This window comes from Pseudochaenichthys georgianus, chromosome 1 (genome assembly GCF_902827115.2).
Source record: "Pseudochaenichthys georgianus chromosome 1, fPseGeo1.2, whole genome shotgun sequence".
Taxonomy (NCBI): Eukaryota; Metazoa; Chordata; class Actinopteri; order Perciformes; family Channichthyidae; genus Pseudochaenichthys; species Pseudochaenichthys georgianus.
This window is the reverse complement of record NC_047503.1, coordinates 28,082,714-28,109,920: the sequence shown is the minus strand read 5'-3', so window position 1 is coordinate 28,109,920 and position 27,207 is coordinate 28,082,714. Positions and strand designations below refer to the sequence as shown.

Sequence of the window (27,207 nt, the reverse complement as noted above, 5' to 3'; positions counted from 1 at the left end):
TTCAGCCTCTTTTTTCCATTACTGGGGAGTTCCTTGTCATTCATTTTCTTGCAATGACTGCAAAAAACGGTTTAGATGTATTGGATATAGGCGCGTGGTTTTTCTTCCCGGTAATAACCGACTCATCCTTGGCCCGGGTCCAGCCAATGCGGGACAGAAAGGAGTGGCACGGATCCAGAGCAGGGAGGAGAGGCGCTGTGTCTTTAAGCTCCAGTGAGATCCATCGGGGGGAGTCTCAGCACACACGATCATTATTGTGTTAGTGCGTCCAGTGCTGTGGAGGGATCTGCTCAGTGTGCGTGTGATCTGTTGTTTTAAAGCCCAGGATGGTTATTCCTGCACTTGAAACGCATGGAGTAGAGTAAAAGGCTTCAAACCCGCCCAATCATGAGATGCCACTGGGTTCTCTTTGCCTCACATTTTGTTTTGCTGCCACTAACAGGTAAGAAAACCATTGAAATGTTGCTTAAATATTGCTTCATGGGGACTTGGTGTTTTCTTGATGTATAACTTTAAAGTGACCTCGTTTAATCTCTTCACCTCACACTAGTTTCATAAATCACGTTTTCCTCTTCCAAAGCAAGTTAGAGAAGGCTATGTCTTTAGTGAAGAGTTTAAAATAGTCGTAGGGTACTTTATGCGTAAAATTACAAACTATATAGCATTTGTGTTAGTCTTTGTCTTTTCAGATCACTCAAGTGTTGTTCGGACTCAAGTGTATCACTATTTAAGGTCGTTTCGCACTTAATTGGACTAATTCAGGTGGACAGAAGTAAAAGGCTGCATGTATTGCGCAGCTTCTCTTCCATGATCCTGATACTGAATCTGGTGCCGTGTCCTCAATGTTTCTGGAAAGGTGGTTGATGTAAAACAAACACAAGTGTAGTTTAACGGTTCAGGGTGATCAACCTGTCAGCTCATATCTCAAGATCATATCATTTGCATACCGTTTAAGAGGTAGGCCTAGGAGATGCCTTTCCCAGCAGGCAACAGGTGCGTGTGTTTGTTTGAGGACGATTAATTATTTATCAAACCGAAATAAAAAGGGTTAGGTTGTACGTCTTGGCATGGCACAATGAACAATAGCCAGAAACACATCTTTTAACAAAAACCACAGCCAGCAGCACCTTGACTTTGAACCGCTCTAGCTGCTGTGATGCTATAGCTTTGTGTTTAGTCACACAGCCTCAGGATTGTTTGAAACCTTATACTTACTCAAAGACCAACTGTCTGCGAGGCACACACTCTTCAGATAACAGCTACAAAACATGCACTTGGAGCCTGCAAAAACACAGATATTGATGTTATTTTAAAGGGGAGTCTTTCTGCACAGTGCACACGTGCTTCTTGCCTTCTCAGCCCCTGCTGCCAGGCCTGAAGGCACAACAGTCACATGAAAATCCTGAAATGGCGCCTATCATGTGGAAATCTGCAAAAACATACTGGCAAAAAGAACAAGTTGAAGGGGGTTGGGCTGGTGGGGTTAAAGTAAATATAAAATGTTAGGTCAGTTTACTCGTGTTGGGGAGTGGATATAGGGCTCTTAATGCATGATTACTCAGCAGCGGGTAGACACGGTCATAATTATTGATTGTTCAATTGAGCCATGGTGGTTTGATAGCACTCTGTCTTTAGGGGCCAATCATAACATCCCATTTAACCATCACACTGTGAACATCTTAGGTTTTAAGAAACTGTGGTGGTATAATTAATGGATAAATACATAAAATAATATAAAACTCATGGGTTATGAAAGCTATCAGTAGTGGTTCTGGGTACAACTCACAGTAACTAAATAAATACATACATACAAAGTACTTTTTTGAGGTAATTTTACTTTACTTTATCATTTCTTAATCCTTTATACTTGTACTCTGAAAAAATGGTGTACGTTTGACTTATTTAATAACGTAGGTGCTTTGAATGTTCAGATTCAGATTAATAATACAAAATATCCTTAAAGATGTGTTATCATTTTCTGTTATAGGTTAAGATAAAACTGGATTGGTCCCTTTATGAAATGTATATAGTATAATGATCACATGAAGGCATCACTAAATATAATTCAATTATAACTTACATTGTTTTGTAATGGGTCATTGTGCAGAATGATTATTTGTATTTATTTTTCCTACATGTTGATGCTAAAACTTGTATATTTTACACAAGTTGAATTTTGAATGCAGGACCTTTACTGAAAAGAGAGTGTTTATACTCTGTGGTATTACTACTTTTACTTTAAAAAGTCTGGTACTTTACTTTACCCTTCCCATTGCTAGCCCTTCATCAACATCAGTGTTGCTGAAAGCAGCAGTTTATTTGCCTTTGTGTTGGCTCTTTACTCCAGCAGACGTCAACCATTATATATGTGTTTGTTTCAGCATGGTGCCAGCCAGTCATCTCCCCTAGTGGCCCTCACATTGTTGTTCCCAAGAGGGGGAAGCTGGAGCTGAGTTGCCATGACAATGCCACGATGTCTGGTGCCCCGTCCAGGTTGAGGTGGCAGAGGGAGCGTGCTCGCCGGCTGGAGGGAGAGGTGGAGGAGGGCAGAACGGCCTATGTCAAGGTGTCAGCAGCACAGGCCTACCACATGGGTCGTTATGTGTGCATAAACAACAGCACACTGGAACACAGCTCCGTTTATGTATATGTGAAAGGTCTGTATTAGAGATTGAGGGGGGAGAGACATGTGATTGTGTCTCCCTCTAAAACTATTGATCAATCCAAATCTCCCTTTCATCTCCTCAGACCCCCAGAATGCCTTCCAGCGCACCATGGTGAACGTCATCCTGGTGCGAGAAGGTGAAAACTGCACCCTCCCCTGTCTTGTGACCGACCCTGAAGTCACCCTCCTAGCTCTGGAGATGTGCGACAGAGGACCTTTGCCCTCTGGTATGAGCTACCACAGCAACCACCAGCGAGGCGTCATTATCAGCAACGTGAGAAAGGAATATGATGGTTGCTTCGTATGTGTGGGGCAGCTTGATGGAGCCAAAGTGACGTCCATCCAATACACTGTTGATGTACGACTTGGTAAGTGAGAGATATGATGGAGGGCTGTTTGTGATATTCTTGTCACTTGTTACAAATGTATACATGTGTTTAGTGGTTCTCTTTGTGGCATAGCTTTACTAGATTTGTGATTTGGGTGATAATTAAGGTTAAAAGGGTTAAAAGAGTTATAGTGTGAATGCTGTTGATAGGAAATAAGTAAGGTATAAGCTCCTGTCATCTTTATAACAATTTGAGAGCAGATTAATAAAGTCAGTGTAAAAGATGCTAGCTTGTATAATGGATCATTAAGTTGACCTTGTTGTAGCCTCACAGTAATGCCAGTAGTCAGTAGGTGAAGCCAAATTAATGGAAGCTGACTTCCTAAACCAAAATGGCAATCCCAATCCTTGTGTCAAAGTAAACAGTGAAGTAAACACAGTTTAAAGTTGTCACTGCCCGTCAATGAATGTTGTTAATGTGTGCTTTTGCTTGTTTGTTTTCTGATGCGTACTGTGCTGTTGAAATGAATTAACTCTCGGGGAATAATAAAGTCTAAATAAAGGTAGAGAATCTTGAATAATACAGCTACTTTTTTCAAACAAAGCTTGGACTGAGACATGTGAGGAAAAACAGCTTATAATATTAAAGGGGACCTATCATGCAAAATGCACTTTTGTACGTCTTTTATACATGAATATGTGTCCCCGGTGTTCCAGGGAACTCACCATGTGTTAGAAAACACAACCCTCTCTCTTTTCCTCCATACCCAAATCTCTAAAAACGGGGCTGGAACGGATCTGATACAGACTGATCCAGATTTAAATGTCTTTGACGTCAGGAACGAGGAGCTCCGCCTATATGGCCAACTCTCCACCTATCAGGGGAATGTTGGGTTGGGCCATGGCCGGCCATTGCCGCTCGAAAACATATGCCAGGCCTGTAAGTGGCGCTGTAGTCTGCCACAAAAGCAGCGAAGAAGACTTCCCGCGCATGGTTGCCATGGTTGCCCTTCTGTTTATTGTCCGCTGTGGCTCTTTTTCTCCCTCCCCGTGGGAAGCGTTTGCTCCCGCTGCTGTAATTCAATGCAATCCCTCCCCGTCGAGGCAAGCACTGTAATTCTCTCCGGTTAGTCCACCAGCAGATGACAAACTCCCACCTCTCCGCCTCTTCCAAGGAACGAGGGGACCGTGCAGCAGAGTTTCAGTTATGGCTGGTTCTAGGGCCAGGAACAACCAGGCTGAGTCGGGCTGAGTATGCTAAACTAGAGAGAGAATCGCTGGCAAGGGGGCTACAACTGCAACAAGATGAACATATTTGACCGTGATTTAATTGTAATACACGTTTCAAAATGATGCCAAAGTAACAACATACTGATACCGGTTAGTAAAAACCATGAATTAATGCACTGACAAGTCTGCAGACCTTTTAAAATGCGTGCTAAGCTAACGTTGTAAATGCTCCGACCGTCCACACTCACAACAACGGCCGATACTGACATAAATAAAGTAACGACTGTATTCGCCATGACACAGACAGTCTGTGGTTTGTACTTGTTTAACTTTTGTCTAGTTTCTGAACAGATATGAGGAGCTGTGAGCTCTGAGTGCTAACAGCTAACGGCTGTGTTGTTTTTCTGGGGCTCTCATCGAAGATGAGTCACGGCTCCGCCTACACTGCGTTACTATAGATACTACCCCAGTTCCTAAACTGTAATGGGAATGCGCCATAAAGTGAGACAGTCCTAACAAGGCCTAGCCATACCGAGCGAGGCCGTGTAGTGGAAATGCGCCATTAGATTTTTTTCCGCCGGTCAACATGTCCGTTAAAGTTTAAATCTTCTGTACAAAATTAGAAAAGTGCCGGTCAAAGGTCTTCTTTGTTATTTATTGAGCTTTAAAACATATGTATAACGACTATATAATCATATAAGAATAAAACACGGAGGATGGAGATCTCTTTTTCTCCCCCTCTTCTGACAGCCCAGCAGCTGACCTCAAAGCACGCTCCCTCTCCTGCAGAGGGGCGTGGTCAGCTGCAGCTCATTTGCATTAAAGCTACGTCACAGAATCAGCCCCTGCAAAAACAGGGCTGGAAAGAGCAAATAGAGCGAAATGAGGGATGGCTGAAATGCAGGATCTGTTTGGTATTTTGAAAAAAACAAGTTACAACTATATTTATATACTTTATATAGGTATGGCCCTACAATATATCGTTCAAATATAGCATGATAGGTCCACTTTAAGAGGACTTTATTATTCTGATTTCAAAAGACCTATCATCATATTAGTTAAGAAATGGAAAAATATACCTGTCCTGATGTTGGCTTGTTGATCTTCGCAATGGAGGACTAAAACACAGGAAACTGGTTTATTGGAAAGTAGGACACTGGTGTACTGATTTTGATCCATAAGCATGAAACAAAAACATAGAATATGGATTTAATGATGGTCAATAGGTACAATGTTTATAAAGTTCCTCATCTTACTGCTGTTAGCATGCTCCTTGCTAACCAGCAGTAAATGAAAGAGTGTACTTGTAATTTATTTTTGATGGGGTTTGGTCATAAACCAAAGTATTTAGAACATTTAATTGATCACCAAAATTAGTAGGATTTTATCCATTAATACAAGTCCAAAATGTCATTGTACTTCATCCAAAAGGACTTGTGATATTTCAGTCTGGACCAAAGTGGTGGCTAGACAGACCAGCAGCATGGCTAAAATCTTCATAAGAGATCTTAATGCATCCTGGCCAAGATTAACGGTAGACACAGCACATTTCCACATTGCAGATGTGATTTGGCAAGAGACAGTTTTTCTCGTATCTTCTATATAAATAGAAAATGAACCATAAGAGCATTTTTCGTCAGTGCAAGCGGATCATGTTTCTATATATCCCTGCACTGAATCAGCATTGTTAGCCTCGTCTGTAGTGCAAAGATGTCTACTCTAAACATAAACAAGACGGGAGGGGCAGGGACGTAATGTCCTTTTCACTGATGGAGAGACGTATTGAGAGGAGAGAGGTCAGTGAGGTGAAAGAAGGGAGGAGTAGAGGGATTACATTCCCACACTGAACAAAGCTTTGTAACGGTGCATGAAGGCTGTGTTTGGGGTAAATAAAACCACCTCACTTCTTGTCAAACAGCTATCAAAGTGAAGTCAGTAGGCATATAATGTTGGAGATTAATCATCCGGGTTATACGCACACAAGCGTACGCTTATGCAAATATGATACTGTTTGCATTGTATTTAGTGAGTGTTAGTCCACTGACCGATGCATTCCCTGACACTAAGCAAACAGGAGGTTTTTTTAAGATATGTATTTCAGACTGGCAACCAATAGTGAATGTTAATCAATTATATATGATTCATGCTAATTCTGGTTTTGCATCTTTTGATCCAGTGCCAGAGGTGCCTCCAGTGATCACGCTGTCTCACAAAGACCCTGTTATCCTGAGAAAAGGAGACGAGTTCAAGATTACCTGTAGCTCCTCTAACGTCAACACGGACTTCAGTGTCAAGTGGGATTTCCCCTCCACAGCGGTGAGATTGATGAAGAGATTGACTGCTTCTCCTCAGTCTCTATGTTCGGGTGACTAACTGCCAGGATGTGAGAGTTAGTGTGTTTATATCTGGCGGACTGTTTTTTAAAAAAAGTCTTATTGCAATATATATAGTGGTATATTCTGTATTTGTTGCTAAGGAGTCATTGACTTGAACAATGTAGACCCCTGCTTTACCCTTACCAATACAAGAAACAGCCAAACATTTGCATTTGTATCAGGGCTGTAGCTACCATTGAGGACATCCTTAATAATTTCAGGGATTTAGCAGGTTTTGTGATGCATATATTATTTCACATTTGACACATGTTGGGTTTTGTATGACAGATTGTAATATTTATTATACTAAGTATTTTATAAGAATACAACTATTTTGGCAATAGTCATAATAAACATGCCAGTGAGTGCAGAGAAGACTTACGTATGAGTTTTATGATTTCTTTAAATACTTTGTTAATGTTATTGAGTTTGGGTTGTAGCGGAGGTATTTTTATAATCACGGCATCAACCATGGTTTTTCGTGAATGTTAAAGGTGGGGTAGGTAAGTTTCAGAAACCGGCTCGAGTGCACTAAAATTTGAAAGTACACAGCCAAAAAGAATCCGCCCCTTCCTTCAGACTTCCTTAGAGAGCACCTCCTCCAACACACATGAACGCGCACATGACGTCAGCAGACTGGTGAAAGTGGCCGCCTGTTGCTGGCGAGTCATTTTAGTACTGCTGCAATGCACGCCTAATGAGGGCACGAGATACATTTGTGCGTGCACGAGATGGAAGGCTGACAGACAGGGCGGCAATCCAATCCGTTTAGCCGGCCCGGTCGTGCTTTTTACAGTATTACGGCTTCCACAGATGACATTTTTTTATGGATTTTTTGTCAAAGCACTTCAGATATTCATTGCTATCGGGATGTTAAGAGCATTCCATGGAATATAACAAAAAGTGTATCTCGAGCCGGTTTCTGAAACTTACCTACCCCACCTTTAAGTCAGCTGTTTGAGATTAATGTTAAAATGCTCACCTTTACCCATGATGCCTTGCAGCATCCCGTGGAATTCCAATCCTCACACATCCTGTCTGGTTTCCACGGTGTCGAACGTGTCACCACACTATTGATCACGGATGTCAGCAAATCCGACTCGGGCACTTACCGCTGCCATGCCCAAAACGAGAGAGGCACCAGTGCCACCGCGCTGCAACTGGATGTCCAAGGTGAGTTTGTGTCTAGATGGTAACCCTCAATTTTTTAAACATTTACCAGAATGTTAGGGTTAGGACATGGACTTTAAAAGTTTTAGGTTAGCATAGCATGTCTTGCAGCAAGTCTGACTTGCTATGCACACATACTTAAAGTGGACCTATCATGCTATATTTGAAACATATATTGTAGGGCCATACCTATATAAAACATGTCTGTGAAGTTTTTTTTTCAAAATACCAAACAGATCATGCATTTTAGCCATGCCTCATTTTGCTCTATTTGCTCTTTTCCAGCCCTGTTTTTGCAAGGGCTGATTCTGCTTTTGTGGCAGACTACAGCGCCACTTACAGGCCTGGCATATGTACTACAGCGTCTCCAGCGCTTTCGAGCGGTCTCTCATTCCCCTGATAGGTGGAGAGTTGCCCATATAGGCGGAGCACCCCTTTTCTGACGTCAGAAAAATTCAAATAATAATCAGCTCCGTTGCAGCCCCGTTTTTAGAGATTTGGGTATGGAGGAAAAGAGAGAGGATTGTGTTTTCTGACACTTGGTGAAAACATATTCGTGTATAAAAGACATACAAAAGTGCATTTTGCATGATAGGTCCCCTTTAAGTTTAGATTAGCCTAATACAATTTTTTTCCAAAGTATATCAATTAATATGTAGACAACTTAGCCCTGGCGGAAAGAGCTATCATTGTTCAAAGTATGATATTGTTATAAACCAGTGAGAATGTCTGGAAGTAAGCAACACACTTGCCAGACCTCAAACAATGTTTTGTTTTACTCTGTGGATTTGTTCTGTTCATAAAGTCTAATTTACATGAGCAATCACAAATAAAATATTATCTTATTATACTGGGCCTACCTAGGAAAAAAAGAGTTTGGCTCTCAGTGAAATGCCCCTCAATAAATAACAACGAAACATGGATCTAGCTACAGCATTTTACTTTTATTTGTCTGCCTGTTTCCTGTCTGTCTTTATGTATGCCTAAAATCAAATTGTCTTTGTGGATTTATAACGTTTTTATGTTTTCATTTGTAGCTAATATATCTATGTCCAATATCCCAGGCCTTAACCACAGTTTTAGGTGAGCTAATTTTCTGATGCTCTTCAGATCAGGGCTTCATCACCATGTTAGGCAGCCCAGCTCCAGTGCAGGCTGATGTCAAAGAGGGGGAGAGCCTGAGCCTCAGAGTCGAACTCAGTGCCTATCCCGCTCCGCGCTCCCTGTCCTGGTCTTACAATGGCAAGCGGCTCCTCAACACCACAGAGCATGTAATTACCATACATCGCCGCAAATACAGGTACAGCAAGTTTAAATATGTATTTCACTGCAATTACCTGTGCATTTACACATTTGGAAAGTAATGTTTGTTTTATCAGACTCATCAGCGAGCTCAGACTGGTGAGGGTCCTCGGCTCGGAGGGTGGGATCTATAAGTTCTCAGCGAGCCATGAGGACGCATCTGTAGATCATCCGTTTCATGTGTACGTCAACAGTAAGTGGCCTTCACTTTAACACTCATGTTTTCTATGTTAAATATGTGTATTTTTACTTTCAATCTGCCCATGTCTTTCTCTACAAGGCAAGCCGATTATCATCGCCCAGGAAGGCCCTGTTGATGGACAGGTGCGCTGCGAGGCCTCTGGTTACCCAGTCCCTAAAATCAGCTGGTACTTCTGTGAGCTGCCCCACACGAGGTATACCTCAAATATATTGCACTACTTTCATCCAAAAAGTGTTTGTGTCACCTTTTTTTAATAGATAGGAATATGAGTTATCCACCACTATTGATTTAGCATGAGCTGGGTGTTAACCTTTGATATCTTAAATGTAATAAGACTGTCTTTTACACAACGAGATGTTAAAAGGGTGATCTTGTAAATGTACAAAGAGGAAACAGATGAGAAGAGTTGTACAAAGTTATCATGTAATCAGAATTGGTTCAAAATAAGCATTGTTAGTGATGAAACACTGCGTCACATTGGGTGTTATAACCTAATTTTACATTCTCCATGTAAATAATGTCATAAACAATAATATAAGAAGAACATTATGTAATGCATTTAAATGAACCTATTCATATATAATTCAGAACTTTGGACTCCTTGGCTTTTATGCTTCTCATATTAAAAGCTGTAACCGAGCAGCAGTGCGACTTCAGACCATTTTCCTCACCATTATCTCCAACACCTTCTGTTGTTTGGTCTGGCAGTTCCTCCGAGAGAAAGAGAGGATCATGGGAGCTGAAGAAGTTGCTTTATGTCATTATATACTCTCATTAGCATTCAAACCAAAAAGGGTTTAGACTCTTGGTCATCACAATATCAGCAATATAAGACATTTAGAGCTCTGTTAAAACAGGCACTTGACTCGTTATTTTACATGTTATAGGCTAACAGTAGGGTTTATTATAAGACGTAATAAAAAGTACAGTTGCTGTGAATGACCAAGGTTGAAATTACTTTATCATTGTGTCAACCCCTGAACAGGTGCTCACACCTGCCCAATGCCACCCAATGGGAGTCCCTGGATGTCGCCATGGTGACAGAGTCTGTCTTTGGCAGGAGTGAGGTTGTTAGCCGCCTGAACGTGAGCAAGGAGCACACACACTATCACACCCTGGAGTGTGTGGCTACTACGGAGGAGGGGGAGGAGGCCTACACACTGTTCTCCATCAGTGGTACGACACAAACACACACAAACCTATATATGTATGAATATATAAACTATACCCATTGCCCCTCGGTCTGCAGAGTTGTGTTTTTACTGGATACAGATTGAACAGGATTAGTGTATTATGACTGTCCGGGTTGGGATTATAAAGTGTGACTCACTAATCCTTGTCACAGAAACAAACACCACTGCTGCAGCAGCTGTCAAACATCTGATTAGTGTTTGTGCCACTATTCTCAAGTTCCTCTCAGGGGATCCCAATTGACATACAGTATCTCCATCATGTCTTATATATGTACTTCAACTAATGTATATGATGTAATATTATTTGTATTTTTCAGTAGGGCACAACAGTATATCATAAAATGAAATCACTATGTTTACAACCATTCATAAGGTTGGGCATCATATCAATTTATTTATACAGTCTATGATATCTATATTATGATATAAAACATAATAATATATTTAAATTAACACATAAATGTATTTTCCTATTTTATAAAGAATATTCTAGTTGTGCTGTTACTTTGTTATTCAAGCGAAATTACTGCTGATTATTTTATCAGAAATATAATTGTGTAAATATTTGTTGATAACACCAATGGTCAACCCTACCTTTTCATTAATTTTCTTATACCTTTATTTTTTCAAATCATCTTATTGGAGTGCAGGGTTTTATTCTCAAGAAAATATTGATGTTGAGGCATTTGGTCATAAATAAAAACCAACAATCTTAAATCAATTTAACAGAAACATTGTCATATTTGATTTTCTCCATTTCACCTAGTAATTTCCCTTCTTATTTTTTAAAGTGTGCTGCTCGTGTCGCTCGTGTCGCTCGTTTCGCTCGTTTCGCTCGTTTCTCTATTTATTCATTTATTCATTCCTCCACACTCTCACATTGACCCATTCCGGCCCTTCATATCCCCCCAGAGCCCACTCCTTCACAGAGTACATTTCAACCAGGAATGTTAAAGTAAAGAACGAGATTAATCAGGAATTATGTCACCTTTTGTATGTATTAGTATTTTAACGGGTTTGTGTATAAACTGAACCTGTACTTGCAGTAAAACATATACCTTTGTCTGATTACTCTGATGTGTGTTTCCTCTCAGAACGAATCGTCCCCCATAAACTCTTCACTCCTCTTCTGACCGGCATGGTGGCTACTGGTGTCTTCCTCAGCCTCATTCTTGTGGTGCTGCTCTATAAATACATGCAGGTAAAACAGAACATAAATCATACATTACAATACCATTACTGCAATGAAGAAATAGTATTTAATCTGAGTGCGAGAGGGTCATAAATCTCTCATATGTCAAGTAAATATATTGCCATCAATCAGAACCTTGTTTTCACCCTGTTTAAAATTCTCCGACTTCAATGTGAGATCAAGTTCATCATTGAGATGCAGTTTTCAACACAGAAAAATAACTGGCTGTTGGTTTCTGGCAAAAGGCCAACTCCCATGTATTAATGACTCGTTCCTCCATCTTGAGTATTGTATTTTAAGGATAGAAGAAGATTTCTTAAATCAGACTACTTTTTTCTGCTTTTGGTAACGGTATTCAGCAGATAAGAGTGTCCTTTTAATCAATATGAATGTGCTGTAATGAACTTGAAATGATCCTATCAGCCATTGAGAGTGCAGACATGCTGAAGTTAAAGGCTTTTTTGACACTGCGATGATGCCATTAATGTGCATGCTGCTCTTTTCGCACTCAGATGAGTCAGACTACTTGAGAACGAGGTTATGAATTCACAGTGGGATCATCAGTTCTGACTTGAGTTGACAACTGAAGTGCATTGAGTAAGATAACATTAAATATAATGACTTTCTCTTTTCAAACTTTACCAGAAACCAAAGTTTCAAATCCAGTGGAAGGTCATTGAGAGTATCCATGGCAACAACTACATATATATTGACCCCACCCAGCTGCCATATGACTCCAAATGGGAGTTTCCTCGACAGAAACTACGCTTCGGTATGATATCCCAGAATGACTTCTTGTTATTGATACTTGAATTGGATGTTTGAGTTCCACTGTCCAAAATGATGTGAGTGTAACATTATAATTTCTTGCTGAATAAGGGAAAATGTAGATGTTCCCACAGGTAAAACTCTGGGCTCTGGGGCTTTCGGAAAGGTAGTGAGGGCCACAGCGTACGGACTCTGCTCTGCAGATACTGTGACAACCGTTGCTGTTAAGATGCTGAAACGTAAGTGTGTGTGTGTGTGTGTGTGTGTGTGTGTGTGTGTGTGTGTGTGTGTGTGTGTGTGTGTGTGTGTGTGTGTGTGTGTGTGTGTGTGTGTGTGTGTGTGTGTGTGTGTGTGTGTGTGTGTGTGTGTGTGTGTGTGTGTGTGTGTGTGTGTGTGTGTGTCATCTGTCACTTACATATTTTTTATTAACAAGATAACTCTCCTTAATAGACTCATAAATGTTGAATAATGCAGTACTAAGGACTATGTTTTAACTAATAACAATCATCAGAAGTGATTTATTTGTAAAATGTTTTGGTATACTAGCATCATTATGAATATCATGATGACCAATAGATTTATAATTCATTATTTGCTAGATGGCTTACATTTATATGAATAATAAATATAAAGGATATTACTTTATATATTTCCCAGACACTCAAATAAATCGGTGGACAGTAACAACAGAGCACTAAGTAATAAATAGGGAGTCATTTCAGACACAGCTTGCCGATGCGTGTTGTAGAAACACATGAGACGCTGTAAGATGTAATAAATGTCCTGATGATGTCATCGCAGCCAACGCTCATGCTACGGAGAAAGAGGCGCTGATGTCAGAGCTGAAGGTGCTCAGTTACCTTGGAAACCACGTGAACATTGTGAACCTGCTGGGGGCCTGCACCGTCGGAGGTGAGAGAGATTTTGGGCTTAATTTGGTTCTGTTTTTTGTTGGGTGTGGACGCTAAAAGCCTCTTGCTTTCACATGATAAGATATTTATTGTCTGATTTATGGTATTGTTTTTGATTGATATGCTGACTAGCTTTTTTCCCAGCCAATATTGGCCTCATATATTGGAGAGTCAGTATCATTGACTCCAATATGAAAACGTGCAGCATATTTACTGACAAGTTTATGATGCAGTGGATCAGGGTCTGTCTAGACTAAACATTGATCATTATGCAGCATTAAGACTGGATTCACACACAAGTATGCACAAGTGCATAAAAGGAAGTAAACACATGGACTTTAAAAATCCCATTGACACGTATTTCCCAATATGTTTCAACACCAGCATAATGATAAAGGCTTTTCAACACACACACATTGTTCAAACCTGTCACATGACACACTTATTGTTGGCTCTTTGCTTAAGTTCTTTGTTCATTGTTATGTGATGTCTTATGGTTTTAAAATCAGCGAGTGAGGCTTCTTTTTTTATCTTTGCCAGGCCCGATTTTGGTGATCACAGAGTACTGTTGCTATGGCGACCTCCTTAACTTCCTGCGCAGAAAAAGAGAGCCCTTCCTCAACTCCCAAGTTGGTGATGGTTACTATCGCAACGTCTCGAACCAAACAGAGCCTAAAGCAAGGTGTGTGTGTGTGTGTGTATGTGTGTGTGTGTGTGTGTGTGTGTGTGTGTGTGTGTGTGTGTGTGTGTGTGTGTGTGTGTGTGTGTGTGTGTGTGTGTGTGTGTGTGTGTGTGTGTGTGTGTTACAATTGTGATTGCAAATGCTTAATGGTTTCTGTGTCAACATGTAATATTTGTGTGTGTGTGTTTGTGTGCAGTGGAGAGGTGATTGGTACAGAATATGTGACCATGCGTCCCTCGGAGAAAGAAAGGTCTTCCCAGTCAGGTAGGAAGTCTCTCACTCTACACTTCTTATCACACATACAATATCACTCTTGGCGCCTGTGGAAGTCTGACAGTGTGATCTTTATCTAGCGGATATCGAGGAGCTGTCTCTGGACGCCGAAGATCTCCTCAGCTTTTCCTACCAAGTGGCCAAGGGAATGGAGTACATTACTTCCAAGAACGTAAGGCTGTTACAGCCCATGTGCTTATTAACAGGGTCGTTACAGAAGAGATTTAAAACTGCTGCTGCTAGTTTATAAATCACTTTGGCTCAGGGCCAACCTGCTTTGTGCACTGCTGTCAGCTACAATAATGCACAATCTGAAGGTGCATTTACATTACATCATGTACTCCACACACAAAGCTTTGTCACACCTGTAAATAAGCTCCTCCTCAAATACTTTAGATTCTGTATACAACATCTTGTTCTCCTGATTCAGCTTCTCTCATCATAATTGTGTTGCTTTATTTGAATTAGGCACTGTATGTTCATTATTCTTCTAGACTGTAATTGCCCTGACTCTGTACTATGCATTGCGTAAAGTTTGTCAATTTGCCATTTGTGTTTCTGAGGTTTGTGACAAGTTTTACTCGCCGCGGCTCATTAGTAAATGTGTGCTGTGTGTCAGTCATTCACCGCAGAAACCTGTTACAATGTTAAAACTAATTTCAGTGTTTGTGTGGATGTGTGTGTGTGTGTGTGTGTGTGTGTGTGTGTGTGTGTGTGTGTGTGTGTGTGTGTGTGTGTGTGTGTGTGTGTGTGTGTGTTTGTTTATGTGTTTGTGTAGTGTGTCCACAGGGATCTTGCAGCCAGAAACATTTTGCTGACTCACGGCAGGGTGGCTAAGATCTGTGACTTTGGGTTGGCACGAGACATCACGACTGATGCCAGCTATGTGCTCCGGGGCAATGTGAGTCTGTCACTTTTTTATCTCTGAATCTTCTTCTGCCTCCCTTCCTTTTTACCCTTTTTCCTTCACTCCTTTCTTTCTTCTTTTCTCCTGCAATTTCTTTCTTTTTAATTGATGTTTTCTTAAGGGATCTATCTCTAAAAGTTAAAAGGAGATGAACAATTCCAGAGAAAAGCTAAATGTTTCTTGGATTGAAAAACAGGTAAACATACTGCTTTTGTAATCATGGCTCTCCCTCCTGCAGGCTCGTCTGCCGGTGAAGTGGATGTCTCCTGAAAGCCTCTTCGACTGCGTCTACACCTATGAGAGTGACGTGTGGTCCTACGGCATCCTCCTCTGGGAAATCTTCTCTCTGGGTAACATTTCCAGTTAGAGCTGCACTGTTGCATCTGTTTCATAATGTCTAGGCCGTTATTACCATCCATTTGAGCTGACTGGGGCCCTATTACAGGCTCTAATGATGCTCCTGAGCAGCAACATCACTTAACCGGGTGAAACACACAAAATCGTATTATCTGTGTAACAATGTTTCTCCAGAAACCAGTAGCATAGTATGAATCTATTATTTCTTTTCATGGAAATCTGAGGCGTGAATGAAACCATGTTATTTAAAGTGTGTGCATACTGTTTGTGTTACAGGTAACAGTCCGTATCCTGGGATGCAGGTGGGCTCAGTATTTTACAAGATGATTCAAGATGGAAAAAGGATGAGCAGGCCTGAGTTTGCTCCCATTGAGATGTAAGTGTGTGTGTTTGCAGAAACAAGAAAGCATGTGTCTGTGAGAGTGAGTGTTATAAACAGTGCATCAACTAATGATCAATCATTCTTTCAATGTAATAGTTTACCTTTGAAATGCTAGAAAACATTGAGAAAGGAGCAATGTGACATTATCAAATGTATCGTTTTGTTCAAGCAACAGTCCACAAATAAAAAAATATGTATTTTACATAGGCATCATAATCGAAGAAAAGTGGCTAATCCTCAATTTGGAGGAGCTGAAACCAAACCATCATGCCTTCAAAATGACTTAACGAAATTATAAGTCAAAATAGCTGCGGATTAATTTCTGACAATCAGCTAATCGATTCAAAACATTTTAAAGACAATAATAAACGCACAATGATTTATCCATTGTATGAATAGAAACATCAAATGTAAAATCTTTGTTTTCGCTTTGCTGGATTATTTTAGTTCTTGAATGTAGAAACTAATGTCAGCCTCACCTCTGCAGGTATGACATGATGTTGTCTTGTTGGAGCCACGATCCTTTGAAGAGGCCTTCCTTCAGGAAACTGGTGGAGAGGACTGAGCTGCTGCTCTCAGAAAATACCAGGAATGTGAGTAAAAGGAACCATAAATCACAGACATTTCCTTTTTTATCTTTCAAAACATTGGGGATATCTCAATGTTGGTTTAAGGATAAAAAGAAAAAACAGAAAGCCTGAATTAAAAACCAGGAGAAAGATTGAGATTGATCATCATTTTGCCATTTATGGACCTTCGTCATTCGACATTTCTCATTAAACCAAATGTTTTTGTTGTTGTAAAAAAGTAGTATTATCATAAGCCTGAAATGTGTGTTGTTTCTTAGGTGTACCTGAGACTGAGCAACGCTCCAGGTCATCCCGCGCAGGAGAAGGCGCTAACGCGGCGGCTGAGCTCCGTCTGCAGCACCACAGCTCCCACCCAACCTCTCCTGCAAAGCACGGCTGACGTCTTCATGGGCTATGTCTGACACATAGACACAAACAAACACACACGTATGCACATAAACACTGCTATCAAATGTACAACCCCCACCTCCCTGATCATTGTCACCTCACAGGAGCCAAATGCACTCTGTATGTAAACTAATAACAACACACTCAAACTAACTGTCAAACACTGGACTTCCTGCATTACACACGCACACACAACACACACTGTATATATGACCTTGCCTTGGTCTCTCAGTATTGTCCTCTATCTAATCTCCCATTGCTGTATTGATCTCTGCGGTAGGTATTTCCGGTGCACGTCTATATAAAGCAGACTCCAGCATTAACCGCCATCAGATCCAAACAACATCCCCATCGGCAGGAGTTTGGCTCACATTCAGCCTTAGATTGCATCTTTAAATGCTTTGGGGAAAACAGAGACCTTTGACTGAGGAAAAGATAAGCACAGTTAGTGAAGTGATCGGTGGACTTTATTTTGTCCCTAAGTTTCTACAAGAATATTTTTGTCAGTTTGGGTAATATAAAGAAATACAGCACTCTTGTAGGGAGCAGTGGTTTCCAGGAGAACCTGCTGGCAACCTTATTTCAATTTTTTAAAGAGTTGTGCTTATGCACATGTCTACTTCTTGTATATGTACAAGAGCAAGGTTAGCCGTTTCCTCATGTCATCAGTCTTAATGCTCTACACACTAACTGGCTGCTGGCTCCACCTGCACACTTAATTGTTATAATCCAGCCCTCTGCAAGAAAGCAAATAGTGTATTTTCCCAAACTCTTATTCATTTACTGTTAGAGTCACTATATTAACATGAGTTGTTGTCTGCAAGCCTTACTTAAAACTGGTTTTAATGGGGCTTGAAAGACAAACAATGCCTTATAGTACCTGAAGCCTCTTTTACAATATAACAAATGAGCCATAGTGAGGTGGCATGCAAGCGATAACTCCTAAAAAACAACATAAAGTTACCATAAGTCACAGAAACACTGACTCCCACCTGTGTGTTGTAGCTTTAAATACTGTGACTAACTGGTGTATTGCTGTATGTATTATAGGGTTAGCTTTAGTTTAGTCTGTGGCCAGGCGTTTAGGACTGTTTGCTCTTTTGACTAGGTTTATGTCAAACATGTATGCAATGTAAATATAATAGAGATGTGCCTTTAGGTTCTTTTTGTGAAATACTGAATGCATTTGATTGTGACGCTGTTATTGTTGAGAGCCAGGATAGTTTCAGTATGCTGGTTTTGATACAGTTGGATTACTTGTAATAAAGAAAGTACCTGTGATGGTAGAAACTTAAAAAGTGTCCTTCATCATTTTTAAAATTGTGTAATACATGAGTAAGCAGCTCTGTAAGGCTGCTGTGGGCATCGTGATGCTCTGAGCTAAATGATACCCTTAGCATGCTAACATTAGCCTGCTAACATGCTGATGTTTAGCAAGCACAATCATTTACATCATGAGTTGAGCATGTTATCATGCAACATTTGTTTGTTGGCACTTAACACTAAGTACAGCTAGGGCTAAGGGGGTGTCATAAGAATGGCAGATATTTGATTTGCAAAAAGTGACATTCACCAAAGTCACTAAGATTCTTCCTCTGGGAACCATGAACCACTTTACAAACATTCCTTGTAATTCTTGCACTAGTTGTTGAAATATTTTAGTCTGGACCAAACTAAGACATTGTATTTCCTTGGCGCCACTAATGTCTAGCTCCAAGGTTGCTAATAAGAGACTAACACGAGTAACAAAATTGCAGCAGACATGTGTGTGTCACGTATAATATTTGCAACTGTTTTTATTTTCAAATTGACCAATAGGGTAGGGGGGGGGGGTTGGGGGGTTATAATAATAGCAAACATTTTGCTTCAAAATTTAGATTATTATTACATTTGACTTTTAGGTAGATAAAAGGAGCACAGTTCAAGAGCAGAAGAAGGGATACACATACATACAGTACAGGTAAGCATAGCACCGTTTTACACTGAATACTGGTGTTCTTCGCGTTGTGAAGGTGTACAGTTTAATACTAGAACTAGGACTCTTTTGGACCAGATTGTGTAGTGTAAAGGTGATCTGTGTATCTGTGAGGAGCATTTCCAATATCCTACACCTCATCTTCCAAAACCTTCTAAACTCTTTTTCTAAACAGAACATTATTGTTGCAAAAACTGAAAGATTGAAATTGTGAAACATTCATAAGGTTGTTTGAGAATGCAAAACCGGTCAATAAGATTGTTTTTCTTTTTTAAATGTGTAGATCATTGTAGTGAGAAACTTTATTTTCTTTCACAACAGTCATTTTCCTTCATCACTCAGCCTGCCAAAGGTTCTCCATTATCAAACATCCATTAGTCTCTTTAAAACACCTTTACATTCTTTGGGCTGGGTATTAGTGACACAAACTATAAATATTTCAGCATTACCCTTTAGAGTGATGCCTTGAACACAAACTAGTCTACAGAGGATTTATATCTGTTATGTGAAAGGTGGAAGACATGGTTCAAATAGTAAGACCCTTTCAATCTCTTTCTTCTAGTCATTATTTGTAGACAAAGTAAAGAGAAGCATTTTCCCTGCTTTGTCACACAAATAGTCAATCTACATTAAAAACATAATCTCAGAGTGTTACCGTTTGAAACCTGTCGGATGTGTAGTTGTTGTTAGAAGTGTAGGTTTAGCGGTCTCTCATTGTAAAACAATAACACTGCCCATCTTCTTCACAGCCTGACAGGTGATCTGCATTGCCTAACATCCATTTTTTTCCCAGTCACACATCTGTTTCCATATGAAAATATAACAGGTTACAATGACAGGTAACATGCATACTAACTTTCTTTCACACAAACATGTATTCAAGTTGAGCTATCCCACACACGGGCTTGCAGAATGCTGGGCCCAACCGGAGAGGAAGTTTCTTGAATAATACAATTATCTCTTTATACTGCAACGCAAGAACTGATTGGCTATCGCAAGGGGAAACCAATACTGACCCCCGAGTGATACAAGAATTAGGAGACGCTATACTCACACAAGCGCACACACACAGTCTTAACTACAGTCAAAACAACAAATTCTAAATGCTCCACTGTCAACCATTACACTTCCTCCAATCCAAGGCTTTTCTGTTTGATATGGCTTACAACTGTAGTTGAGGGGCTGAGCCCGCCTCCATCCATGTATCGGAAATGGAATGGGGCCCAGCATTGTTTTACCAGAGGAGTGAACTGAACTGCATGAGGGTTTCTGAGGCCTAGGAAGAGATAGAAGGAGAAACATTGATGATACCGAAGACCACGAGACAGTGAGAAGAAATGCAGGTTTGCTGGTACTATGAAGTCAATCTATTCAAATCTGGATGAATAGCTGAAAAAAATTTTTCTATAATCCTACCCCATCATATTTTTTCAGCAGAAAAGTAATTCATTTTTCTTACATTTAAAGTGTTAAGTCAGAATTGTAGATACTGAGATAACAGGATAGTCTTACTGTCTTTAAGACTTTTCCCTTAAATTGTATTTGTATAAGGAAATGAGATCTGGGACGAATTTAACTCAGCCACCAGTCGCACTTTTCACACTGACACTTCTTCCTCTGATTTTTGCAGCATCAACGTCTAGTCCCTCCATGTCTGGTTCCAGACTGAGGCAGAAGCAAACAACTTTCCACATTCCTGAGAATACAAGTACCATCCAGCAACTTCACCCTTACTAAGTCAAATATTGTAAGACACAAGGGGCAACAAGCGCACAGGACACACACACGCACACACTCAAACACATTCACGAATCACGACACACACTCATACACACCCACTGACCACAGACACTCTCATGCCCACTCATGCACACCAAGATTGTATTCCCAAAAGCACACACTAGCTCACAGAATCACACCACAGATAAACAACTAAGTCTGGACAGTGATTTACTGTACACAACCACATCAAGTGCTAAAGTTTCAGGAGGTTGAGGATATACCGTTTGTTACTTATAGGGCTCTGACTGTTAAAAAATAATCCCTACTATATACACACGCATTAACTTTAATAGGGGTAATATCTTGTTGGAAAATATATATACGCCTTTGAATAGTCTGCTTTAAAAACAAAAAAAACACTACTGACTATGTTATTGGCACTTGGAATCACTAAACCCGTTACACGTACAGTGATCACTCTGCAAAGAATTCAGTCAAACTGTGATCTTGTTTTTTTTTTGCCAAATATAATTCGTACTTACAAAGTTAAAAAGAGCTATTTTTGAAAACACAACTTCCACAAGAAAACCCAAGCCCAACCAAACTGCAGAACTATAAAGCCTTGTTATTTCCGAACCGTGTTTTTTTTTTCAGAGAAGGGGGTGGGAGAAGATCGACAGAGCATGTCATTGCTCCATCTTTGACCAGAAAACACTTGAACAAAGTAAAAATTCAATTTTCAAAAGCGATTAATAAAAGTTCACCGTTTTTCTTTCCATGCAATCATATAAAATACTACATTTCTGTTTTTCTGTTAGGCTATTTATGATATTTACAAGTTTTTCTTTTTATCATACAGTAAATCTCTACAAGGTCAGTCAGTCCACTTTGACAGACCTTCAAAACAGTCTGTTGTTACCGTGGCGATAAGGTGTTCTCTGTATTTTTGTCAGGTTTCCAAGGAGACTGGGTCTTCCTTCACAATTTGTGGATTTGAATCCATCCTGTTGCCATGGTGACAATCTATGGTGAGTTTCTTGAGGACTCATGGGCTCTCCTCTTTCCTATGATTCATTTCTTTCAGGTGGAGGAAGATGGGACGACACATTTTTTGGAAGAAAGGGTTTGCAACAGCCAGGTGAGCAATATAAATGTATGCAGCAACTCCCTCGGAGTTTTAAATCCCAATGTTTTCCCCTCCAGACCTCACTGCGGCTGGCTGCTGACACTCTCAGTCCTGTGTGACGTCGGGGCTTTCTGTGGTTTCTGGGGCTGGGGCTTCAGCTGCTGCTGGTGCCTCTGGTGGTGGGATTGTTGCTGCTGCTGCTGTTGTTGCTGCCGTGGCTGCTGCTGTTGTTGTTGTTGTTGCTGTTGTTGTTGTTGTTGCTGTTGTTGTTGTTGTTGCTGTTGCTGTGGTTGCTGTTGTTGTTGGTGAGTTGCCTGTGTGAAAGTGCCCTGTTGTTGGAGTGGGAAAGCTGCCTGCAGAATCAGCTGAGTGGACTGGTTACTGTGGAGAAGACGAGTGCCCTGAGAGAACAACAGAGCAAGGATTAGAAAACATCATACATGCATCCATGTCATCCTATTTCTGTAGGTAAGTATACACACTTATACCAATACACACATTCACACACAACTTACTAATTTCCCAGACCCCTATGCCCCCAGAAATGTTGTTTATGTATTATTAATTATCCTCTCTTTTTAATTTTTTCCTTCAAAACTCCACTTACAATTTCTACTGAAGTGATTTTGCTGATAAAAACTGAATATACATTGAGAATAATTGTGATTGACAAGGTTGCTCTAATGAAATTACACAATCAAGCAGTTCTTCAAGTGAAATTAAATGCCTCGTTCTCTTCTCCCAACAAGTTGAGAGACCTAAAATGATAAGCCTCTGCAAACATTAGTTTGACTATTTGACTCACTTGCAGTGTAAAGACACTTTTCACCAAAATGAATCATATTGATAACTTGATATGTTGTCAAGATGGACAGTATATTTGAATTGATGGTATTTGCTGCCCTCTACTGATACCTGTAGGAATTGCTGTTGTTGCTGCTGCCCCTGCTGGCCGCTCTGAGTCACTACAGTGGTCTGGTTCTGGCCATCGGGCTGACCTTGGGGGGGCTGGGCTGGTTGCAGGGTCAGGGTCTGTGTTTGCCCCCCCTGCTGGGAAGAGACAGGAGTTATCACAGAACAATAAAAGGGATAAAGTGAATCTCATTAGAATACTGTATCAAATGTACTGCTTCATGAGATCCCACATATTTTTGTATTAACATAATTCCTACAACTCCTTATAATATCTCTCAATGGATTCTCTAAGGATGCTCTTTTTCAGTATACTTTGGAAATGTAAACTCCCTTAAGTCAAAAGGGAGACTACTATACATTCTAATGCACTGCACCTGTTTTATTGACAACAAATATAATAATCCATTAGTCCTTAAGTCTTCTTTAGGCTTTAATGACAATACAAAATGCATTTAAATGTCTTTGTGTGCAGTTTTCAGGCCTAGATTTTACATTTAAAACATTGCTACTTTCCTCATGTAGTCTTAACTTTCATGATCTTCTTTTCATCACTAAATAAAAGCATCAAATACAAAACATCTTTAATTAATTAATTTATAAAGGAGTGACATTTGCTGATAAAAAAAAGCCAGATTTTATGTATAATTGTAGTATCTTATTTAACACTTTCACACTATTACCACTCTGTCAGCACTAAGCAGCTGGGTGGTTATGAGCATCATCGATTTGATCATTCTCTATTTAAAGCAGTGTTTCTTCTGGTATTAGATACAGTTAATGAGTTGCTCTGGGACTCAAAGGGCTTTGTCCATACCTGTTGACCACCAAAGGGGTTGTAGGCAGTGACCACCTGCCCCATGAACATGGAGGTGGGCACCATCACTGCTCCACATGCCATTGGCGCTGTCACCAGCTTGGTCACCAGCTGCTGCCCTGCTGGGAAGCTAGAGAGCAGGAAATGGAGAATAAAAGTCATAACAGTAACCAAGTACAATACTGGATGTCTACTATTCAAATCTTTAAATAGCTTGGCTTCAGACAGGTTTGGTAAGTAGCAGTACTTTAACAAGGCTAGAAGATTTGTGTATTTGTCACTTAACAACACAGGGGTGTATAATCCTCCTTTTCATGCTACACACACAGCATACACACAAACAATCCATACATTTTGAGATACACATTATTGGATTTTTGCCCATATCAGATCTGCACATTTTCCCACTTATTTTGGTTGATGCCATAGAGCAGGGGTGTCCAAACTACGGCCCGGGGGCCAAATGCGGCCTGTGCTCAGTTTTGTATTGGCCCTCAGCAAATTCTAAAGTATAATGGAATATGGCCAACACATGAAGCTTGTGCTTGTCTAATGGCGCATTTCCACCGCAGGCCTCGCTCGACTTAGTACGGTTTTGTTAGGCCTTGTTAGGCCCGGCTCACTTTAATGCTGCGCTTCCATTACAGTTTAGGAACTGGGGTAGTATCTATAGTAACGCAGTGTAGGCGGAGCCGTGACGTCATCTTCAGAAAAACAACATCAGCCGTTAGCTGTTAGCACTCAAGCTCACAGCTCCTCATATCTGTTCAGAAACTAGACAAAAGTTAAACAAGTACAAACCACAGACTGCCTGTGTCATGGCGAATACAGTCGCTGGTTTATTTATGTCTGTATAGGCCGTTGTTGTGAGTGTGGACGGTCGGAGCATATACTGCGTTAGCTTAGCCAAGCTCTTTAGGAAACACGCATTTTAAAAGGGTTTTTCGCCTGCCGTCTGTCTGCAGACTTGTCAAAGCATTAATTCATGGTTTTTACTAACCGGTATCAGTATGTTGTTACTTCGGCATCATTTTGAAACGTGTATTACAATTAAATCACGGTCAAATATGTTCATCTTGTTGTAGTTGTAGCCCCCTTGTCAGCGATTCTCTCACTAGTTTAGCATATTCAGCCCCGTTGTTGGCCCGCTTGTTGGCCCCGATAGAACCACGATTTTGTCGGGCCAGAAAAAAGGTGAAAAAGTAGCCCCGGGCCGGAACAAGGCCTAGTGGAAACGCAACCAAAAAACGGGCCCGGCACGACACTGCACGCTTAAACCATGGTGGAAATGCGCCATTATATTGTATTTCCTAAATATGTAAACATATATTACAGAATAGTATTCATGTGTTAATAAGCCCAATGTTTAAATAAAGTCAGTCAATTAAAGTTGAAAACATTTTCTAACAAATCTTAGTTGATAACAAAAAGGCCAGCAACATATTTGCATATTGCAATCTGAGGTTCTGTTCTTAGGAAGGAGCTTCGAACTAAATAAATTAAACCCTATGGAGAGCTGTGATGTAGGCGTTTTTGTTCATATGTTCAATTATCAAGAATAGTTGACCTACGTTTGATTGATTTTGCTGACTTATAACTTGCAATTGCCTCACCTCTTGTGAGCGGCCCAGCCCTTCGTATGTTTTTCTGTATGTGGCCCTTAGTGAAAATAGTTTGGACACCCCTGCCATAGAGGAATGACTCTGGCGGGGTTAACATAATATTATGACTACTGTCATCGTGTCGTCCTCCTTACCGGATATGTCGGTCCTGTGTGAAGGTAGCCACCGTTGTGCCTTGCTGTGTGTTGGTCTGCGGCAGGCTGGTGCTGATCTGCAGCATGTTGGGCTGCCCGGGCTGGGAGATCATCATGGTGTTGTAGAGCGGAGCAGAGACGGAGCCCTGGGTCTGGGGCTGAGCCTGCGGAGGTTGTTGGGGCTGACGCTGGGGCTGGAGGGTGGTAATGTGGGGAAGGAGGGAGGGACATGATATGAATTCCTTTAAAGACAGAGTAAACTGTTAGCGTGCTTTTTAGGTCATTTTGCTTCTTTCTTCCAGTAGTCTTTACATTAAATGTCATTTTTCATGCATGTCTCATTTGAAAATACATTAAATAGACCCAACAGATTATGTCATAAATAAAGATAAAAATAGATTGAAGTGTCTAAATGAAAAAGTGTCAGTGACTGGGAGGTTGTTTTAAAACTTAAACTCGAGGAGAAAAAAACCACACAGCTACTCTTTGGTTATAGTATGCTTTCCTGTGATACATAATATATGAACATTTCCTGAAATGTGTTGCTCTTGTTGCCCTCGCGGAATAAAATGGACTCTAATAATAAACAACAAGAGCAATAAGACCTTTTTACCTGTGCTGGACTATGGTGATCTGGTCTATATGAATGCACCTGCCAATTACCTGAGCAAATTGGATGCTGCGTATCACAGTGCTCTGAGATTTGTCACAAATTGTAAAGCGCTTGCACATCACTGTACACTGTATACCAAGGCAGGTTTACCATCACTCTCTGTACGGAGGCTCAGTCATTGGTACACGTTTATCTATAAAGCTTTGTTGGGTAAACTCCCGTATTATATCTGCTCTCTGATAACACAGAGAGTTGCAAGCAGCTATTGTCTGAGGTCATATGATGTAGTCTTGTTAGATGTGCCAAGAGCAAGGACTGTCTTAGGTAAGACAGCTTTTATGTGCGCAGCTCCACTTGCTTGGAACAATCTTCAGCAAGAATTGAAACTGAGCAATCTCATTCCTCTGCATGTTTTTAAAGCTAGGCTAAATGAAATGCTCGTTGATACTATGGGCACTTGTAAATGTCTATAACTATGTATCCTGTAAATATAATGTATAATGTCCTTTATTGTTTTATGTTTCATGTGGAACCTATATGCTGCAGGTCTCCCTTGAAAAAGAGATCTATGATCTCAATGGGACCAATCTGGATAAATAAAGGTTTGAAATGAAATGAATAGCAGAGGATACGAGGATATGTCTAAACAAGGTAGAAATGATGCTTTGTGTGTTTTTCAGTTCAGCGTTGAGTTTTTTGAAATCTCTTAGGTGATTTAACACTAACAACGTGCCCTGAGGCTCTTCCTGCCGACTCCACAGAGCACTACTGTGTTTGTGCAGTTTGTGAAGTGCAAACATGAATGACAGATAGCCGGGACAGTTCGCACAAGGTCAGTGTTCTTGCATAGCCTCAAATATTGTCAACATAAATATTGCTGGATCTTTTCCCTTATAATGGCCGACCTTTTGTTTGAAATGTGTGTGTGTGTGTGTGTGTGTGTGTGTGTGTGTGTGTGTGTGTGTGTGTGTGTGTGTGTGTGTGTGTGTGTGTGTGTGTGTGTGTGTGTGTGTGTGTGTGTGTGTGTGTGTGTGTGTGTGTGTGTGTGTGTGTGTGTTTGTGTGTGTGTGTCACCTGTGTGAGGGCATTGGTCTGCTGCTGCTGCTGCTGTAGGTTCTGCTGGGGGGGTGGGGCCTGCTGCTGGATGGTGAGCTGCTGAGTTCCTGAATGGACGGGGTTAATTGTTGTTTGCTGGACCTGGTTGGTCAAATTAGCCGTTTGTTGGACCGACCCCGTCTGAGGGAGCTGCACGTTCATCGCTCCCCCCGGCTGCTGTAGCAACATCTGTCAGGATGGAAACACGCAATGCCAGTTTGTCCAGGTTTCACTGCAGGCCCTTATTACTGAACATTTACTTAGCAATTGCCTATTG

At 40.7% G+C, this 27,207-nt stretch overlaps 2 protein-coding genes across 10 annotated transcripts in view; one reads left to right on the top strand and one right to left on the bottom strand.

The window, feature by feature from the left end:
• Nucleotides 1–229: 229 nt before the first annotated feature.
• Nucleotides 230–18,188, top strand: kitb (KIT proto-oncogene, receptor tyrosine kinase b). 2 transcript variants are annotated; one of them, XM_034081655.1, is made up of 21 exons: nt 230–442; nt 2,382–2,657; nt 2,749–3,033; nt 6,400–6,539; nt 7,603–7,771; nt 8,879–9,068; nt 9,148–9,263; nt 9,351–9,465; nt 10,258–10,448; nt 11,560–11,666; nt 12,303–12,429; nt 12,560–12,664; nt 13,227–13,337; nt 13,877–14,018; nt 14,215–14,282; nt 14,372–14,463; nt 15,070–15,192; nt 15,437–15,548; nt 15,832–15,931; nt 16,425–16,530; nt 16,785–18,188. In XM_034081655.1, exons 1-21 carry the CDS (start codon nt 388–390, stop codon nt 16,926–16,928), a joined length of 2,874 nt encoding a protein of 957 aa, XP_033937546.1. In that variant the 5' UTR covers nt 230–387; the 3' UTR covers nt 16,929–18,188. The 2 variants fall into 2 exon arrangements, with proteins under 2 accessions (XP_033937546.1, XP_033937537.1); XM_034081646.1 differs by having other exon boundaries at nt 12,548–12,664.
• Nucleotides 18,189–21,118: 2,930 nt separating this feature from the next.
• clockb (clock circadian regulator b) overlaps nt 21,119–27,207 on the bottom strand; it is a 20,144-nt gene continuing 14,055 nt past the window's right edge. For 3 of the 8 annotated variants that reach the window (XM_034081576.2, XM_034081592.2, XM_034081569.2), the window contains exons 20-24: nt 26,910–27,119; nt 25,223–25,464; nt 23,467–23,596; nt 22,653–22,787; nt 21,119–22,138 (exon numbers count right to left, since the gene is read on the bottom strand). In XM_034081576.2, the coding sequence (XP_033937467.1) occupies nt 21,818–22,138; nt 22,653–22,787; nt 23,467–23,596; nt 25,223–25,464; nt 26,910–27,119 (1,038 nt within the window). In that variant the 3' untranslated portion in view covers nt 21,119–21,817. The remainder of the gene's footprint in view (nt 22,139–22,652; nt 22,788–23,466; nt 23,597–25,222; nt 25,465–26,909; nt 27,120–27,207) is intronic. The other 5 variants (XM_034081600.2, XM_034081616.2, XM_034081608.2 and 2 more) reach the window with 3 other exon arrangements.